This window comes from Leptopilina heterotoma, unplaced genomic scaffold, assembly GCF_015476425.1.
Source record: "Leptopilina heterotoma isolate Lh14 unplaced genomic scaffold, ASM1547642v1 Lhet_509, whole genome shotgun sequence".
NCBI lineage: Eukaryota > Metazoa > Arthropoda > Insecta > Hymenoptera > Figitidae > Leptopilina > Leptopilina heterotoma.
The window spans coordinates 258,427-279,365 of NW_025111109.1; the positions used below are offsets into that span (position 1 = coordinate 258,427).

Sequence of the window (20,939 nt, forward strand, 5' to 3'; positions counted from 1 at the left end):
TTTTAATCTCATTCAATGTAGAATCTAAATTAATTAATGATGTTGTGATATTAATTTTTCCAAAAAAAATTTGAAACTGTGAAAGTCGGATAAAAAAATTTTAAAAAACAGATTGACACTTTTAAAAAAAAAATTTTGAAATAAAATAATTGAGTAATTAAAAAGTTTTTTTGAACTTTATTATATCTATTAAATGAACATATTTTACATTGACCTTTTTGACACTTTAATATTAATGATAATTTTTTGAATTTTTTAAATCCTACTTTTACGGTTTCAAATTTTTTTGGAAAAATTTATTTCACAATACCAGTTAATAATTTAGATTTTACATTAAATAGAGATTAAAACAAGATCAAGAGCGCTAATAAAAGTTAATTAGTTTTCGAGCAATTAAGAAATTACGAAAAGCATGCAAAATCCAGTATTTTTTCTGTATCTGACAGAATAGTCATCGAAAATTCTTCGATCAGGTGTCAGTCTTTTTATAATTTCATTAGTTTTCAGGAAAAAAATACGACAAATTTTTTCATTCTTATTTTCTACGTTTTAAGCATTTTTCCACTCATGAAAAAGGGGCGTCCTGATACTCCCGGACGGTAGTGTATTTTAAATAAAATGACTGAGAAAAGAGACCTATTTCTTGCCTTTGCAAACGCAAGTACGCCTTCCACATTTAATAACTTTAACAATTATTTTCTTATCTGCTTTAAAGTTTTCCACAATTAATATTAAGCATGTTTTTTATTAATATTATAATCGAAAAAAAATTTTATTTTAAACGATAGTTATGACTTAATTTAAAATTACCCAAAAGTGCACTTTTCTCGATTCTCCACACAAAAATCATAAAGTTATAAATTTTAGTAAAAATATTTTCTTATTTGGAACTGGAGTTTACATTTTTATGTGTTTTTTATTTTTTTATTCACATTTTTAGTTCGATTTTACTTCCATTTAATATTATTAATTTAAAAAGTTGTATTTATGTTAAATTTGCATAAAAAATAGCATTTTTAGATTTAAAACTATAAAAATTATTAGTATTTAGGGAGTATTTTAATGATGTGTAAACTCCAGTTTTGCGGAAATCACTGAATTCTTAACCAATAAAAAAAATAAAGATAATAATTTGTAAACACCCGTTTCTCTAAACTCCGGTGCCTAATTTCGATTCGCGTTACCGAATTTAAAAGTTACCACTTAGTGGAGAATCACCCATATGTGGTATGTGTCAAGTGATCCGGGTCCAAATTTGAAATGTTTAGGATCAGGTTAAAATTGTGCACAAACAGTAGACCTTTTAGATACAATTAAAAATACCAAATATTATTAATTTATTTAAACAAATACAAAAACTGGAGTGGGTCGGAGTTTAAACTTTTTGTCTTACATGGATGGAGTATTTGAAAAATTTGTAGTTTCTTTTAAAAAAAATTTTATTTATTTAATTGTTTATGCAACAAGAATGTGCTTCAAAACAGTTGAAAAGTCTAAAATAGAAAAAAAATTTCCTTTTGTTTTAAAGAAACTACAAATTTTTAAAATATTCCATGTAAGACAAAAAGCTGAAACTTCGACCACCGGAGAGGGGTATTTTTCCTTTGCTACTTTTTGGTAGTAATTAACTTTTTAATTTTCACTAATAAAAACAATTTTATTTGAATGACGTTTTTTCAGAAGAAGGCTATTTAGTTAGGCATTTGTTTTTCTAATTTTACATATGTGATATGTATAGATTATCTTAAGTTGCGACAAATGTTTTATTTTAATCTCACTTTTTTCTTCTTTTGTTTATTCTTCTAGTTTTTCCTTCTCTGTTATTGGTAGTAATTTATTTTTCCGTTCATCACAACTAAAAACAATTTTATTTGAATCACGTTTTTGCATCAGGCATTTGTTTTTCATAAGAACAGATGAGTATTTATGATCACGCTTTTTAGTTAGGCATTTGTTTTCCCTATTTCACATATATATAGTCGAATATTTTATTGCGATGCCGTTTTTCAATGAGGAATTTGTTTTTCCGACTTTATTAATGTAGTAATATTTATTATTTAAATATTTTATTGTGACATTATTTTTGGGATAGGTATTTGTTTTTCTTTTACGAATATAAAGATTATCTGAAATTGCGACAAATATTTTATTCTAATCTCATTCTTTTTTTTTCTTCTGTTTATTTTTCTACTTTTTCCTTCTCTGTATTTTATTTTTCGTAATTTATTTTTTCGTTCATCACGAATAGAAACAATTTTATATGAATCACGTTTCTGCATCAGGCATTTGTTTTTGTTTTTTTTTATTTTTCTGTTTTTTTTCTTTTCTACTTTTTGGTAGTAATTAACTTTTCGATTTTCACTAATAGAAACAATTTTATTTAAATCACGTTTCTGCAGCAAGCATTTGATTTTTCTAAGAACGCATACATATTCCCCAAAAAATATCTAAATTATTATTTAACAAAAATGCATATGTGACGCTCCACGACAAAACGTGCCTTAGCTCCCAAATAGGAATTCTACGAGAAACGTATTAGAAGTCGAGCATTCCTGATTGGTTGAAATTATGCTCATGTTTGAATATTAATAACAAAAAAATCTGTAAGTAAAAAGTATTTTAGACTTTTGTACATGAAAGAGGAACTCAAAATCTATAGAGTACTATTAAAACTCGAAATTAATTTTTTTGGAGCTAAGGCACGTTTTGTCGTGGAGCGTCGCATATAGTAGGATTTAAATTTAAAAGAACAGAACAAATATTCCTGCTTTTAAACGAATTCCTCTTATTTACTGCACGTTTTCCTCTTGAACACAAGAGGATTCATAAGGATTTTTTTAAGAGGAATTTTCCTCTTAAAAGAAGAATATTTTTTAAGTGTAATTGTGTTTTAAAGACTATCTATTCCTCAGTGCATTAAAATTTATTGATTTTTTAAAATACCGATCAGTTTCGGAAGTTCTATCCGCTCTTGATAGTGATTGTAAACATTTTGTTAATTAAGTGTTTCGCAAATAGAATTTTTGTCCTATGATTTTTGTTCGATTTGTGCTTCATCAAGTATCTGAACATTTGAACGTTACGTTCGTCAAAAGAGTATTTTTTTAAATGCAATTTATCAGAGAGCATAAGAAACGCATGATATTGATGTGTGCCAGGAATAGTTTTAGCTTGTCTTTTTAAATTTTCTCCAAGTCCGTCACATGGACCTTTGCCATGACCTGTGGCGTAAAAATGCCATTCAGCTGGTATTCCAAAATTGGATTGGTGATACATTAAATTAAAAATTGTTTTCTTATTTTTAAACTGTTGAGGAGCACCGTCAGAATAATAAATAACCTTCAAAGGTTCAAAATTTTCTTTCAGGTACAAAATTATCAGCTGCGGACATTGATAGACTGAAACCGTGTCATGAAACAAATTATCTGATATAATAATCATACTTTTATGCTTTAGTTGCTCATTTTGATTTAAGTAGATGACGACAGTAAATAGTGAAACCTGACTATTATGCCAATAGAAATCCTTTGCAGAATTTTGTTCTACAAACGAATAATTCTCAGCATAATCTTTTTGAATTACAAATTAACCTGGTAGCAACTGCTCTCTTGTATCCTTCAGAAAAGAAGATTGTTTCTTGGGAATAAATTCATGGATTTTTAAATTAAATTTTTTTTATCCAAATTGGTCAAGAAACTCATTAGTGTCCAATATCTGTGTTTTAAGCGCCGTTCTGTCAGTATTTTTCCTTTGTAATTTAATTCTGCTAATACTGTGTTCCGCAAATCTGTTTTTAAAATACGATCTATATGATACTTTTTCCTAGACATTTTTTGCATTCATTTAAGAAGCATTGAGGCTTAGGGTCATTTCAAATTACTACATTTGTACAATTCTGATAATTAGATGAGCACCCCAAAAGTAAGTGTCTTTTAAATGAAGAAAATGATAAACAAAGATTGTGTGCAATAAAAGCTAAAGAAAGAATGAAGAAAGTAAGGCAGGAAGAAACGGAGGAGCAAAAAATAATTAGGAGAGAGAATGACAGGTTAAGAAAACGTAGTAGACGAGAAACAGAAACTAAAATTGAAAAGAAAAAGCTCCAAAAAATAGACTCAGAGACTAAGGGTTTATTGAATAAAAAAAATGATAAGATTTTTAATTCAACTAATAATAATGATAATAGAGGTTGTATAATTGAGCAACTAAGGAAAGAAGGAACAGAGGAGCAAAAAATAATTAGAAAAGAGAATGATGGGTTGAGAAAACGTAATAGCTCAAAAGCAGAAATAGATTTAAGAAATAAAAAACAAAAACTTACATTAGGAGTTGCAATTATGTCTTTTGAAAATTTTGATGAATGTAAATTTGAACAAAATTATTTGGGTTTGTTGAATGTTAAGTGCGAGTTTTGTGCTGCATTACAATTTATGTGTGAAAGACCACTAGATAAAAAATTTAGTAGTTGCTGTCATAAGGGAAAAGTAAAATTAGATGATTTAAATGATTATCCGATTTATTTACGTAATTTATTAAATGATTCCAACTTGGAAGATAAAAATTTTAGGGAAAATATTCGTTCTTATAACAGTTCTTCTGCTTTTGCCAGTATGGGAGCTAAATTAGAAATTCCTAAAGGGTATGGTCCTTATGTTTTTCGTATACATGGACAAGTGTATCGTAATACATATGCTCTTCATCCTAATGATGGTGATAGTTTAAAATATGGTCAGCTGTATATTCTTGATACTAATGAAGCTGTATTTGGACGATTAAAAAATGAATCGAATAAAAAATGTTTACCACCATTACTGGAAGGAATAGATACATTATTAAGAGAGGTTAGTCCATTTGCAGATGCCTTGAAAATGATGAAAGAAGTAGAATTAGAAGAAGAAACTAGAGCGAAATTGGAAAATAAACCTATAAGGGATATTCAAATGTGGATCAAACGGGATAGATCATTAAATCAAAGTAAATTCAATTTACCATCTTGTAATGAAGTAGCAGTTGTATTTGTGAGTGAAAATGGTAAACCTCCAGTGGATCGTGATATATGTATACATCCAAAAGGTTCTGAAAGTATTCCTATTTCTATACTTAGTGCAAACGCTGATCCTATGATATATCCTTTAATGTTTCCTTCAGGTGATTCAGGATGGACTGTAAACATTAAGCAAATTAATAGTGTTCGTAATGTTACTGCTTTACAATTTTATATGTATTGCCTTTCTTACAGAGGAATGTTTAATCCATGTACGCAAATGGGAAAATTAAGTCAACAATTTATAGTTGATATTTGGTCAAAAGTCGTAGCTGGACGCATAAGTTTCATTTATAAAAATCAAAAACAACTTCGAGTAGAAATGTACTGTGGATTAATGGATTATGTACATAATAAAGCAAATAGAGAAAATGTAAAACCAGGAAGAATAATTATTTTACCATCAACATTTACTGGAGGACCACGTTCGTATCAACAATCTTTTATGGATGCCATGCGATTAGTTCAAGAATTTAGAAAACCTGATTTATTAATTACAATGACATGTAATCCAAAATGGCGAGAGATTAGAGAAAATTTGTTGGAAGGTGAAATTGCGTCTGATCGACCGGATATTGTAGCTAGAGTTTTTCAACAAAAGGTAAAATCGCTTATGAGTGAATTAAAAGATAAAAATATTTTTGGATCAGTTCTCGCTTATGTGTATGTAATAGAATTCCAAAAGCGTGAATTGCCACACATACATTTAATTTTATTTTTGGATAAAACTTTTGCGATTCGTGATGCAGAATCTGTAGATAAAATAATATGTGCAGAAATTCCAGATGAAACAAAAAATCCAGAACTTTTTAAAATTGTAAAACAATTTCAAGTTCATGGACCTTGTGGAAAGCAAAATATGAATTCGATTTGCATGAATCTGGAAACAAGAATTTGCGTGAAACATTATCCAAAACCATTTTGTTCAGAAACAAATTATGATTAAAAAAACTATCCGGAATATAGACGAAGAAATTATGGTAAAAAAACTATTTTTAATAAAAAAGATGGAACAATTAAATGCACTGCAGACAATTCGATGATTGTACCATATAATCCGTATTTGAGTAAAACATTTGAATGTCACATTAATGTTGTAGCATGTGGTAGTATAGGTGGTGTGAAATACTTATTTAAGTATTGTTTTAAGGACCATGACTGTGCAATAGTAGGTATTAAAGATAATAATGATTTAATGCACTATGATGAACCTCAACATTATTTGAATACACGTTATGTATGTCCACCAGAAGCAATGCATAGATTATTAGAATTTAATATGCACGAACAATCACATGCGGCATACATATTAGCTGTGCATTTACCTAATCAACAAGCAATATGTTTTAAAGAAGGAATAGAGCAAGAAGCGATTGATAAATATAAAAATACAACGTTAACAGCATGGTTCGAATTAAATACAAAAGATCCTGAAGCACGCCAACTTTTGTACTCAGAAATACCATATAATTATGTATTCGTTGAATCATCAAAAACTTGGGAAAGAAGAAAAAGAATGACAAAAACTGTAATTTTAATTAACGAAGTACTTAACTTTCATGGGTTTTCCTTACATCAATTTGGTTTGCCAAATATAGAACGTAAACTTCTTAATGATTATAATTTTGTAGATTTAGAAAATAATGAATGAGCATTACGATTGTTGAAAAAAGAAGCTGTTATTCTCATTGAGAGTTTAAATAATGATCAAAGTCAAATTTTTGATGAGGTTATGATGGCAATACATAACGATGATTGTAAGAATAGGTATATTCTTGTCGACGGACCTGGAGGAAGTGGAAAAAGTTATTTACATAATACAATTATCACTGCTGTTGAAAGTGAAGGCTTGATAGTTTTACTAGTTGCATGGACTGGTATAGCTGCTAATCTTTTGAAAGGTGGTCGAACATCACATTCTTTGTTCAAGTTTCCTATACCGATTAATGAAAATTCAACATGTAATATAAGTGGGAGGTCAAAAGAAGCTGAACTTTTGAAAAGTGCCAAAATTATTATTTGGGACGAAATAACAATGGCACCTAAATATGCTTTAGAAGCAATGGAATTGATGTTAAGAGACATGACAAAATGTAAGAAACCTTTTGGAGGTAAAGTTATTTTGCTTTCAGGAGATTTTTGACAAACTTTGCCAATTGTTCCACACGGTAATCGTACTCATATTGTTGAGGTATGTGTAAAAAATAGTAGATTGTGGAATCATTTTCAAACTAAGTCTTTACATTCTAACGTTAGATTAGATAATAATCAAATCGAATTTTTAAACTGGTTATTAAATGTTGGTGATGGTAAACCACAAAATACATTTGAAAGAGAAAATGATGTTTTAGAAATTCCGCAAGATATGATTTCGAATGGGAATTTAATTTATGAAGTATATGGATCCTCAATAAGTCGAAATGATTCGTCTGTTTTTTCATCTTGCATTCTTTCATTAACCAATTCTGAAGTATTAGACATGAATGAACGCATTTTGTTAAAATTAGAAGGAAAAGAAGTAGTTTATTATAGTAATGATTCACATGTCGATGATGATGACCCAAAAGATATAAATAATATAGTTCCAATAGAATTTTTAAACAGTTTAACACCAGATGGTTTACCTCCTTATAAACTATCATTAAAGGAAGGATGCATAATTATGCTTTTAAGAAATATGAATTTAGTTCAAGGATTGTGTAATGGGACTCGATTAGTTGTCAAATCTTTATTAACAAACGCAATTTCTGCAGAATTAATTACTGGAAAATATAAAGGTGAAATAGTATTTATTCCTCGTATTGATTTATCGCCATCACAAGATGTATTACCTTTTGAAATTGTAAGAAGACAATTTCCAGTTAGACTTGCTTATGCAATGACTATCAATAAATCCCAGGGTCAATCATTTAATAAAGTAGGAATATATTTGCCAATTTCAGCATTTGGTCATGGTCAAGTTTATGTTGCAGGTTCTCGAGTAAAGTCGAAAAAAAATCTAAAAATTCATGTTATTGGTTCTGCAGTATATAAGAATTCAGAATATCCACATAAATTATATATAAAAAATGTTGTTTATCATGATATACTTTAATGTAATGCAATATATACATAACTATATTAAAAATGTTGTTGATGATGATGATAATTATGATAGATTGCTTAAACAGTTAATTGCTGTCTACTATATAAAAAAGTAACTTAATAATTAAAAAAATGGTATACATTTTTTAGTGGTAATATACATTTTTTTCAAAAGCATAAAATTTATAAAGATTTAAAAAATTTTATTACATTCTTAAAATAATGGTAAAATTATAGCAAGTTATAATTTTGTTTATACTTCTTTGGTTTAAGGGCATAACAGTACAATTAAAATCTGAATTTGCGAAATAATTTTAATAGACATTTTAAGGGGTAAGGTCACTGTAGATACTTCCAAAAATTGATTTTTTATTAGTTAAAAAATGTTTTGAACATTAGAGAATAAAGAAAAAAAGGGTTTTATATGAGTCCAAAATCGATTTTATTGAAATTTCGAGTGTTTATATGTTGCCTATACATTGACGTGAACGCGACGTGCTGACGTCACAATGTTGATTAAATGGGTGACGTTAGCAAGCGTTCACATCGCGTTCCCATGGAACGAAGAGCCAATTTTACCGTGGATTCTGGGCCCCTTCGGAACGACTACCTGCGTCGGTTGACTACTTGATGAGCAGAAACTGCATAGAAGATAGTACAAATACAGAAAGATGTTTTTATGGTGCTGGAATTGCAGATTAATGGTAAACATTTTTTAATAGTAAAAATTTTCACTTTTTCATAAATATGTATTATACATTTTAAAAGTTTTTTTGTCGAAAAATGATTCTTTTTAAAGGATTTTGATTTTTTGCAAAGTACACAAAAATTAATATTTTTTAAAATCCCTACGTGTTTATTTAGCTATTCTCATGTAAATAATAAAAAAAATTTATATTTTGTTCCAGATTCAATTTTGCACTCGCGTGCCGCGAAGCTCTTCAAAGGAAAAGCACTTTACAAAAATTGTCTGTAGTTTCGCCATTTTGTAATATCTTTTATTGTTAATTTGTATTCTTTTATTTAAATATAAGACTAATCATATTTCACATAAATATAATTATATTCCTTTTCCTTATATCAAAAAATTCTTGAAATTAGGCGCTTTTATTACATTTACAGTGGCTTACCCTTTAATAAAAAATGGAACTAGTTAGAGTTACACTGACTCCCAAATCTAGGGTTTCGTTTACAAAATATACAAACACTTTTTATTTATTCATTAAATTCTTATTTTTAAATGTGGTTGCTTTAATTTTATCAGTAATAACTTTCTTCTTTATATTTACTGATATAAACATTTTAATGTATTTTTTTATTTTTTTAGAAGCTAAATTTTTCTGTTATGAATTAAAAATTTTTTTAAATGTAGATTTATTTTTAATGTCAGATAACTCAAAAGTATTCCTTTTTTTATTTTTTAAAAGAGAAGAAAAGCTTAATTTTTCTCTCTACTTTTGAATAATGATAACAATTTTATTTATTTTTTAGTGAAAAATAAACAAATTATAAGGTTTTTAAAAACTTTGGAATGATAAATTTAAAAAACCTACCTCAAAATGTTAAGAAGGTTTTTAAAAAGTTTTAGAGTGGACTTGACAAGTGTGATGGGTTTAAATTTATTTTTATTTATGTGATTTATGTCAATTTTGTTAAAATTTATTTTAGAGTTAATGATTACACAGCTCAACAAAAAAACGAAAAATTTTTGCACCTGGGTTTATGTAATGATTTTTCTATTTATTATTCACTAAAATAAAGGAAAAATAAACTTATTCTTTTTAAAGTTTGCTTTTGTAGCAGTTGCAGATATATTAAGGGGGGTCATCACGAAAATTAGACATATTTTAGGAATTTTTTTTGGCTCCATGAAATGGTCAATTAAAAATGTGTAAAGTACGTTTTATTTCTTGAGTATTGATATGCAAAATATATTTTTCCAAAAAAATTTTATTGCAAAATGGCTGCTGTGCAGCATTTTATTGGAAGGCATCTGTTTTTTAGGGTTCCATAGCCGGACAACTTTTGATTTGGAAATAAACCAAAATGTAATTTTCTATACATCAACAGCTATCGACACACGTAAAATTTTTCTGATAATTTGATTTTTGAAAAATTGTGATTGATTGAACAAAAAAGGAACAATTTAAAAAAAAATCCACGAAATTGTTAATAAAAATAAAATTAAGTAATATAAAAAAATCCTACGTGTGTAGATAGATGTTGATGTATAGGAAATAACAAATTTTCGTTTTTTTTCTAAATACAAAATTAAGTACGTTAGTTGTTTGGCCATGGAATCCTAAAACGAGACGCTTTAAAAAAAGGTTGCAAATCCACCATTTTTTAATAAAATTTAGAAAATATATTTATTTTGCACATCCATACTCATGCAATCCTCCTTAATATGAAACGAGTAGATATGCAAATTAGGTGAAGAAAGACATTCTTATTTATATTGCCCTTAGAGAAAGAGAGAAACCAGAGCTGGCGTAACTGGCGCCGTTACCCAGACGTTACCTTTTGTGTTTCAATTATAAAAGTATATATATATCTATCCCTATTAATATAAAATCATATCGCCGCCGCCGCTGTTTCAGAAAGTTTCTAACCCCCCCTCCCCCCTTTACCCCCTCCCCCTTACCCCCTCTCACCCTCTTTACCCCCTCTCCGCCTTTTACCCCATTCAGAAATTTTTAACCCCCTCTCCCTTTCTATCTTCCTTACCCCCTCTCACCCTCTTTACCCCTCTCCGCCTTTTACCCAATTCTAACCCCCCTCTCCCCCCTTTACTACCTATTTACCCCCTCATTATAAATTAATGTTTTGGTTTTTAGCCAATTTCATTAAAATGTAATTAAATGTTCAACATTACAGAAAAATTTATATCAACTTATTTAAAAAAAATTTTTTAATGAAATTGTTTCCAAGATGCACTACGTGGAAGTAACCAAAATCGCATCTCAAAATCTGTAAAAAAGGATTAGTAAAATTTGTAAAAAATTTTATAGAACAGAATGAAGAAAATTTTACCAAAAAGTTTGAAAATCTATGAAACCTAAAAAATGTATATAAATTTTTATCATTATTTATAAATACATATCAATAAAGAAAATACTTATTATTCTGTATTTTTCTTATTTGCGTAAATTAATTCTCCTCCATTTATCAGAAATTCTATATCTGCTGATATCTCTTTTAGAATCTTAATTTGACTATTATTTTGTAGTTGTATTCCAATACTATTGTCATCTGGATATTAAATTATATATTTACGAATACTTTATCATTATTTAAGTTTATTTAATTCAATGCTTAAAGTATACCATTTTTAAATAATTGACCAATAATTTCCAATTTTTGTCCTTGAACGAAATTTGAATTTACAGAGAAATTTTTAATATTTATAATGATTTTGTTTTCTCCATTTGTAAAACTTCCAACGTATTGATGAGAATTTATTTTAATGGGAATAAATTCATCTCTTAAGTATCCTTCAATTTCTATTTTTAATTATAATTAAATAAATTAAGTATTTTAAGAAATGTAAAATGTAAGTTTTACATTTAAAGAAGTTTATAAAATGTCAATTGTAATGATTTAGAAAACTTACTAACGAATCCAGTATTTTCTAAAATACTTTCTTTAGTAAATGGAGTTTCTTTAATTTCTTTTTGTTCTTTTAAAATTTCGAAAGTTCCAAACGTGTTATATTTTGTAAAATTGTGTAACAATAATTCATAACTCATATTCCCATCGTTGAAATTTGAACTTTCTTTGGCAATTAAATTTTGCAGAAGAATTTTCTTCAATAAAATAAAATTTTTTATTTGAATTGTAAAAATTTAAATTTAAATTTAAATTAAATTTTGAAGAAGAATTTTCTTCAATAAATTAGAATTTTTATTTGAATTGTAAAAATTTAAATTAATTAGAATATACGAATTTCTACTTATAGGTTATAATATAGGTTACTTTTTTTTAAGTAAATTAACTTTAGTGTAATTTTAATTTACTGTAATTATTTTTATAGTAAACTATAAAATGGTTTTACCTGATTTTCTTGAATAATATTAGAAAATTTCTCAGCATTTTTATTCCAAGCGATACAAGAAATCCGACAATTATCATTATTATTTACTATAAATTTGAACAGTTTGTATCCTTGTGAACCATCTTTATTTGTAATGTTGGAATTAATATTTTTTATCTCCTCCACAAATTCCACATATCCAATGATTGAACTATATTTTTTAAAAGAGTGTCAAAAAATGAGATTAATACTAAAAAAAATTAATTTATTTAAAAAAGTACATTGAGTAAAAAGTGAAATTATTAACAATTAAAAGTTTTGTATAAGTAGAGGTTATTTTTTATAAATTGGTTATAAAATAAATTTGTTCTAATTTTGTATTGTAAAAAAAATTTATGGATATTCAAATTTCAAAATATAATATAATTTTTCATTGTAAGAAAAAAAAACATTGTAAGGAACGTAATGAGCTTTTAACTTACACAAATTTATCTCCAATTTTAATTTTTTCTTTTAGAACTTGAGATGATGTAAATTTTATTTTCTCATCGATTTTTATCTTTTTCTGATCATTTCGACTGGAATTTTCATTTGAACGTTTTTTCGACATTTTTACAAAAATTTATAAATTTTATTTGACAAAATTAAATAAATATGAGCGTTATAACTTCAGGGAGTACTTTAGATTTTTAATTGTTTTCAAATTTGAAATATATTACAAAGAAATTTTTGAGAGTATTTTTAAATTTCGATAAAAAGTTTAATATTTGAAATTATTTATTTAAAATTAATTTTTTCATTCATTCTGGAATTATTTCAATTAATGGAAAAATTATTTATGGAATAAATTCCCGTAAGTTTTGAAAATATTTGAAACATTTTGTCAATGTTGTTTTTTTTGAATTTGAATGAAACTGAAGTTATAACTTCAGAGAGTACTTTCGATTTTTAATTGTTTCGAAATATGTCATATTACAGATAAATTTTTCATAGAATATTTTTAAATTTCGATAAAAATTTTAATATTTGAAATTAACTATTTATAATTAATCTTCATAATTTATTTTGGAATTAATTCAATCAACGGAAGAATAAAAAATTATTTATGAAATAAATCCCAGTAAGTTTTGAAAATATTTAAAACATTTTGTGAATGTTGTTTTTTAAAATTTTTTTTTGGTTAAAATCATTAAAATTATTTTTTAATGATTTTCTTTACAAACCTTATTTTCCAATAGTTTTTTTATCATTATAAATTAATTAATAATCAAAAGTTGTTAATTTTTTAATTTTTTATTTATATGTAATTAATTAATGTTCTTAAAAATTAATAATTAACAATGTTTTCAAAAATTTACGAATTATTGTTTTCATAAATTAATAAATTCACAAAATTAAAAATTATTTCTAATTTTTCATTGTAAAAAAGAAATTACTGGATAAACAAGTTTCGAAATAAAATATTTATTTTATATTTTTTTGTAAACATAAGTTTTTTATTAATTTACTAATTATTATTTTCTTTTATTTACATATAGAGGTTATTTTTTATTAACTTAATTGTAAAAAATTATATTTATTTATATTTAATTTATTTATAATTAGAAATTGTTATAATTTTTTGGTTATAATTTGAACAAAGATTTTTTGTTTAAGAAAAATTGATGCGATTGACAAATTCATAAAATTAAAAATTTCTCAAATTTATTTTTTAGCTTTATTGGAATACAACTAATTATTGATCGAGCCCTTAAATTTGTTTGGAAAATCATGTCTCTTTGGAATTAACAAATTCTTGGAAAAAATCAACTTTTGGATTAGAATACAAAGTAAAAAAATTGCATCAACCTCATAAAATTTTATTTATTAATCTGAATTGATTTATTTATTTATATATTTATTGACTCTGAATTGATTATGACTCTGAATTGATTATAAATTAATTTCTTATTATTAGAAAAAATTTTTTTTTAATTAATTTTACTTAATGTGTTAATTAAATTAATTTACTAATTTTTATTTCCTTTTTTTTACAGTGTGGTTAATAAATTTATTTTCTAATAATTTTTTTATGAGTCTAAATTGATTACAAATTAATTTATAATTATAAAAGAAATTTTCAAGTTATTTATATTTATTTATATTTAATTTATTTATATGTAGAAGTTGTTTTTTAGAATTTTTTTTTGTTATAATTTTTTGTTTAAGAAAAATTGATGTGATTGACAAATTCATAAAATTAAAAATTTCTCAAATTAATTTTTTAGCTATATTGGAATGCAACAAATTACTGATCGAGCCCTTAAATTTGTTTGGAAAATCATGTCTCTTTGGAATTAACAAATTCTTAGAAAAAATCAACTTTTGGATTAGAATACAAAGTAAAAAAATTTCATCTACCTTTTTTATTTATTTATTTATTTATTGACTCTGAATTGATTATAAATTAATTTTTAATTATTAGAAAAAATTTCAATTTGTTTTTTAATTAATTATATTTCATTGTATAGAATTGTTGTTTTAAACAAGTTTTAATTTTAAATTATTAAAAATTTGTTAAAATTATTTACATTTAATTATATTTAAATACTTTGTATAATGTAGAAATTGTTTATTAAAATTTTTTTTTTGTTTATAATTTAAACAAAGATTTTTTTTTCAAGAAAATTTTATGTGAAATTTTATAATTCATAAAATTAAATTTAAAAATTAAAATTAAAAACTTTTTTTTTGTTTATAATTTAAACACAGATTTTTTGTTCAAGAAAATTTTATGTGAAATTTTATAATTCATAAAATTAAATTTATTAATAAATTTATTTTTTAATGATTTTTTTAGAGTCTTAATTGATTAGAAATTAATTTATAATTATAGAAGAAACTTTTATTTTATTTATTTATATTTAATTTATTTATATGTAAAATTATGTTTTTAAAAACTTTTTTGGGTTAAAATTAAAAAAAAGTATTTGTTCAAGAAAATTTAAAAATTTATTGTGGTTGACAAATTTATAAAATTAAAAATGTCTCAAATTTTTTATTTAGCCTTATTGGAATACAACAAATTATTGATCGATATTATTGATGTATAGAATTGTTGTTTTAAACAAATTTTTGGTTAAAATTTAAACAAGTTTTAATTTTAAATTATTAAAAATTTTTTAAAATTATTTACATTTAATTATATTTAAATACTTTGTATAATGTAGAAATTGTTTATTAAAAATTTTTTTTTCTTTATAATTTAAACAAAGATTTTTGTTCAAGAAAATTTTATGTGAAATTTTATAATTCATAAAATTAAATTTATTAATAAATTTATTTTTTAATGATTTTTTTAGAGTCTTAATTGATTAGAAATTAATTTATAATTTAAACTTTTATTTTATTTATATTTATTTATATTTAATTTATTTATTATATGTAAAATTATGTTTTTAAAAACTTTTTTTGGTTAAAATTAAAAAAAAGTATTTGTTCAAGAAAATTTAAAAATTTATTGTGGTTGACAAATTTATAAAATTAAAAATGTCTCGAATTTTTTATTTAGCCTTATTGGAATACAACAAATTATTGATCGAGCTCTTAAATTTGTTTGGAAAATCATTCTGTTCGGAATTACAAAATTCTTGGAAAAATTCAACTTCTGGATTCGAATACAAAAGAAAAATTTTCATCGACCCTTTGATTTTTGTGGATTTTGATAATTATGGAGATTAAAGTGAATATCACACCAGACGGTAATTGCTTATTCAGATCTTTTTCTTACTTTTTATATAATAGTCAAGAAAATCATAAAATAGTTCGAGATAAAATAGTTAATTACATAATAGATAATTGGCTTTTATTTGAGAATTTTATTATTGGGGATGAATCTTATGGACACGTTATTTATGATAAAATTTCATATAAAAATCATATGTCACAAAATAGTATTTATGGTGGGGAAGTTGAAATTCAAGCTTTCGTCTCAATTTATAATGTAAATGTATTAATTTATCATAAAGCTTTTAATAATATTAAAGAATATGGAAATAGTAATAATAGTATGAAGTTAGTATTATTATTGTCTGGACTTCTGGATGGAGGACATTATGATATTTTGGATTGCTTGAATTTTAATTTTTGGAAACAATATAATGGAAAGGATAAAGACATGGTTTTTGAAAAATTGGAAATTGACTGTTTATTGAAAAGAAATGAGAAAATGTTAGATTCACATCCATTATCTAAAAATTTGGATAATGAATGTGATGATAATGAAATAATGAATGAAAAAATATGCGAGGAAGAATTTGAAAAATGTTTAATTCATGTGAATGATAAAGAAAATAATTTGATTAAAAATTTGAGTAATGTGGAACAATATAATGGAAAGGATAAAGACATGGTTTTTGAAAAATTGGAAACTGACAGTTTATTGAAAAAAAATAAATTATCATCACATTCATTATCCAAATTTTTGGATAATGAATGTGATGATAATGAAATGAGTAAAAATGTGAGTAAAGTGTGTAGTGGAAAAAAGCGAGAAAATTTGTTGGATAAGAAAAGAAACATAGAACAACATTTAATTAACAATAAAAATATTAAAGTGTGTATTGTAGCAGATGGTAATTGCTTATTCAGATCTTTTTCCTATTTTTTATATAATGACCAAAAAAATCATAAACGAGTTCGAAATACAATAGTTAATTACATTCTTCAAAATTGGTCTTCATTTGCAAATTTTGTAATTGGAGACAAATCTCATGCAGAAATTATTTATGATCAAAATTCCTATAAAAATTACATGTCGCAAAATTCTATTTTTGGTGGGGAGGTTGAAATTCAAGCTTTCGTATCAATTTTTAATGTGCATGTTTCAGTTTATCATGAAGCCTTTAATAATACTAAAGAATATGGTAATAGGAACAATAATATGAAATTAGTATTATTACTGTCTGGATTTCTAGATCATGGACATTATGATATTTTAGATTGTTTGAATTTTGATTTTTGGAAAGAAAAGAAAAAAATTTCTAATTCTATTTATTACAATAAAAATAAAAAGTCTATTTGTGAAAAAAATAATAACAGTAATTTATCACATATTCAATTAGAGAATAAAAGAAAATTAAATGTTGTTAAAAATATGACGAAAGAACGTTTAATGAATAAAAGGAAAAGTGATTGTATAGAAGAAATGGATGAGGAAAGGATGAAAAAGAAACGTGCAAAAGATTTGATTGAGAATCTGAATGAAAATAGGTTGGAAAAAAAAGAATGAAAGATAAAGTAATGTATATGAATGAAAATAGAATTTGTAAGAGAAGGAAAAACCAAGTCTTTAAAAAATTTAAGAACATTTACCTTTCAAAAATAAGTTATTTGGATTTTGGTGAAATGAATTATACGTGTCCACATTGTTCAGCAAAGTTTTGGTCAATAGAATTCTCATATAAAAGTTGTTGTCATAATGGAAAAATAAAAATATCTCCTTAAAAAAATTATAATAAAAAATTAAAAATTCTTTTATTTGATACAAAATTTCGAGATTTAATACGTTATTATAATAGTAGATTTTCTTTTGTAAGTTTTAACGCGAATGTAAAAAATGATTTCAAAAAAGGAATTTATAATTTAAAAATTCAAGGACAAGTTTGTCATTCTATTCCAAATTCTTTATTAGCAAAAAAAGGAAAATCTCCAATTCTTGGTCAAATTTATATTTACGATGATTTAGAAGCTATTAATAAAAGATTAAAACTTAATAAAAACTTAGTTAAAAGTCATTTGGAAATTTTAACAAAAATAATGAATGAAAATCCATATGTAAAAAAATACAAACATTTATATGAATTATCTCGAGATAAAAATTTACCTGAATATAACTTATATTTTTTAACTAATATAAATTTAAATAAACATACATATAATAAACCAAGAACTGCAGAATGTGCTGCCTTAATTATTTCAAAAGATGGGGAAATTCCTGAAAAATTTGATATATGTATTTATCCTAGAAATGTTCCTGATGGTAAAGAGTCTACTACATTTTTAAATAAATTGTCTTTTCACTTAGATCCATTAACATTTCCAATTATGTTTCCTTATGGAGATTTGGGGTGGAATTTTGAATTAAAACAAAATTGTAATAGTAGTAAAAGATTAACAGCTTTGCAATATTATTCTTATCGATTAGCTTATCGTCCAAATATTGAATTTAATCCCATTTTATTTTGTGGGCGCTTAACTCAGCAATATGTAATTCAAGCATATATAATAATTGAAAATACGAGATTAAATTACTTTCGGTATAATCAGCAAAAATTAAGAGTAGAATGTTATCAAGGATTGCAAGATCATGTAAAAAATTCTGCAATAAATAACTCTAATAATTTTAATAAAGAACGTTTAGGTAATATATTTGTTCTGCCATCTTCTCATATTGGAAGTCCAAGAAATATGCATCAAAATTATCAAGATGCAATGACTATCAATAGAGAAATTGGTAGACCAGATTTATTTATAACTGTAACGTGTAATCCAAATTGGCCAGAGTTAAAAAAGATTCTTTCAAATTTTCCAAAAGGGACATCATGCAACGATATTCCTAATATTGTTGTAAGATTATTTAATGCAAAATTAAAATGTATAATTGCAGATATACTTTCTGGTTTCATTTTCGGGGATATTTTGGGATATGTTTATACTATAGAATTTCAAAAAAGAGGACTACCTCATAGCCATTTATTGTTTATTTTAAATTATAAAAATAAATTATTGACACCGGATGATATAGATAAACATATTTCTGCAGAAATTCCGGAAAATGATAATGACTTAAAAGATTTAGTTTTAAAATTTATGTTACATGGTCCTCATAATATAAATTCTATTTGTTTACAAAATAATAAAAATATTTGTTCAAAAAAATTTCCAAAAGATTTTTGTAATTCTACTGAAATTCAAAAAAATGGTTTCCCAAAATACAGACGCAGAAATAATAAAGATAAATTATATGTATATAATTCAAAATTAAATGGTGATTTTGTAAATGTAGATAATTCTATGGTTGTTTCTTATAATCCAATACTTTTAAAAAAATATTGTTGTCATATTAACGTTGAATATTGCGCCTCTATCATGAGCATTAAGTATATTTATAAATATTTGCATAAGGGTCATGATAGAGCTTTTATTGGATTGAAAAGAGAGAACCATGAAATTTATGACGAAATTACGGATTACATTAATGCACGATACGTAAGTCCTATGGAAGCTGCGTGGAGAATAGAACAATTGCCCTTATCAGGGCGGTCACATTCTGTTATTCGTTTAGCAGTTCATACTGAAAATCAACAACAAATAATTTTTCAAGAAAATAATGAAAAAGAAGCAATTGAGGGTAATTGTAATACAACTCTCACTGCTTGGTTCAATTTAAATATAAATGATAAAAATGCTATAAATATTAAATATTCTAATATACCAAAATTTTATTATTTCGATTCAAATAAAAAACAGTGGATTAAGAGAATAAATTTTTGTAAATGTTTGGGTAGAATTAATAGTGTAAGTCCAAAAGACATTGAGAGGTTTCATTTAAAATTAATTTTAAATCGAGTCAAAGGTGCAACTTGCTTCACAGATTTAAAACGGTATGAAAATGTGACCTATGATTCCTTTCAAAGCGCAGCTATAGCCATGGGACTAATCGAAACTGACGATCAAGTTTTTAAAATTTTTGAGGAAGCATGTAACATAATGATGCCCACAGAATTAAGAAAATTTTTTGCTTGGTTTCTTATTGCTGATAATTCCCCTTCTCAATATAACATTTGGATTAAATTTAAACAATATTTCTGCGAAGGTTTTAAGAATAATAATGAACAAAATGCTTTAATTCAAATAAATAATATTTTGAACTTAGAAAATTTAACGTGCTCTAATTTTGGTTTACCTGAACCTGAAGAAAATTTAAATTTGATCAGTATGGAAGAAAAAATATTATTTATGAAACAAAATAAAGAAGTTTTTTTAAAATATTTAAGTTTGTTAAATAAAGATCAAAATTTAATTTTTGAAAATATAACTAAAGGAAATTATAAATTGATATTTATTGATGGACCTGGAGGTACAGGAAAAACTTTTTTATACAAAACCTTAATTTACTATTTTCTTTCAATTGGAAAAAATGTTTTGTCAATGGCATGGACAGGAATTGCATCAATTTTGTTACCTGGTGGTATGACAAGCCACAGAACTTTTCGATTACCACTAGATTTAACAAATATTGAAACAACATTTTTAAAATTAAAATCTGACAAATGTAAATTAAGAGAATGTGACGTTATAATCTGGGACGAAGCTTCTATGATTCCAAAAAAAGCTTTGGACATAGTTGATAAAACGTTAAGATATTGTTGTCACATTGAAAATATACCCTTTGCAGGAAAATTAATAATATTAGGTGGAGATTTTCGACAAATCCTACCAGTAATAAAAAATGGGTGCAGAGAATTAATTGTTCAAGAATCAATAAAATTTTCACATCTTTGGAAAGACTTCATAATTTTCAAGTTAAAAAAAAATATGAGAACGTGTAATACAAAATTTTCAAAATTTCTTTTAAAAATTGGGGAAGGGAAAATAAATCCATTTTTTGTACCCAAAGAATGGAAAACTGATGATGTTTGCACAAAAATTTTTGGTTCCAAAATTACCTTGAAAGATGATGTTTCAAAATTTGCAATCTTGGCATGTCATAATGATGACATTATTAAATTAAATAAT

At 25.0% G+C, this 20,939-nt stretch overlaps 1 protein-coding gene across 1 annotated transcript; it reads left to right on the plus strand.

Moving 5' to 3' along the window:
• The first annotated feature begins 4,610 nt into the window (after window positions 1-4,610).
• On the plus strand, window positions 4,611-5,990 carry LOC122507665. Its single transcript, XM_043620500.1, has one exon. The coding sequence runs from the start codon at window positions 4,611-4,613 to the stop codon at window positions 5,988-5,990; it is 1,380 nt and encodes a 459-aa protein (XP_043476435.1).
• The last annotated feature ends 14,949 nt before the right edge of the window (window positions 5,991-20,939 follow it).

Coding starts and splice junctions, on each gene's coding strand:
- LOC122507665 (XM_043620500.1), top strand. CDS start 4,611: ATGGGAGCTAAATTAGAAATTCCTAAAGGGTATGGTCCTTATGTTTTT.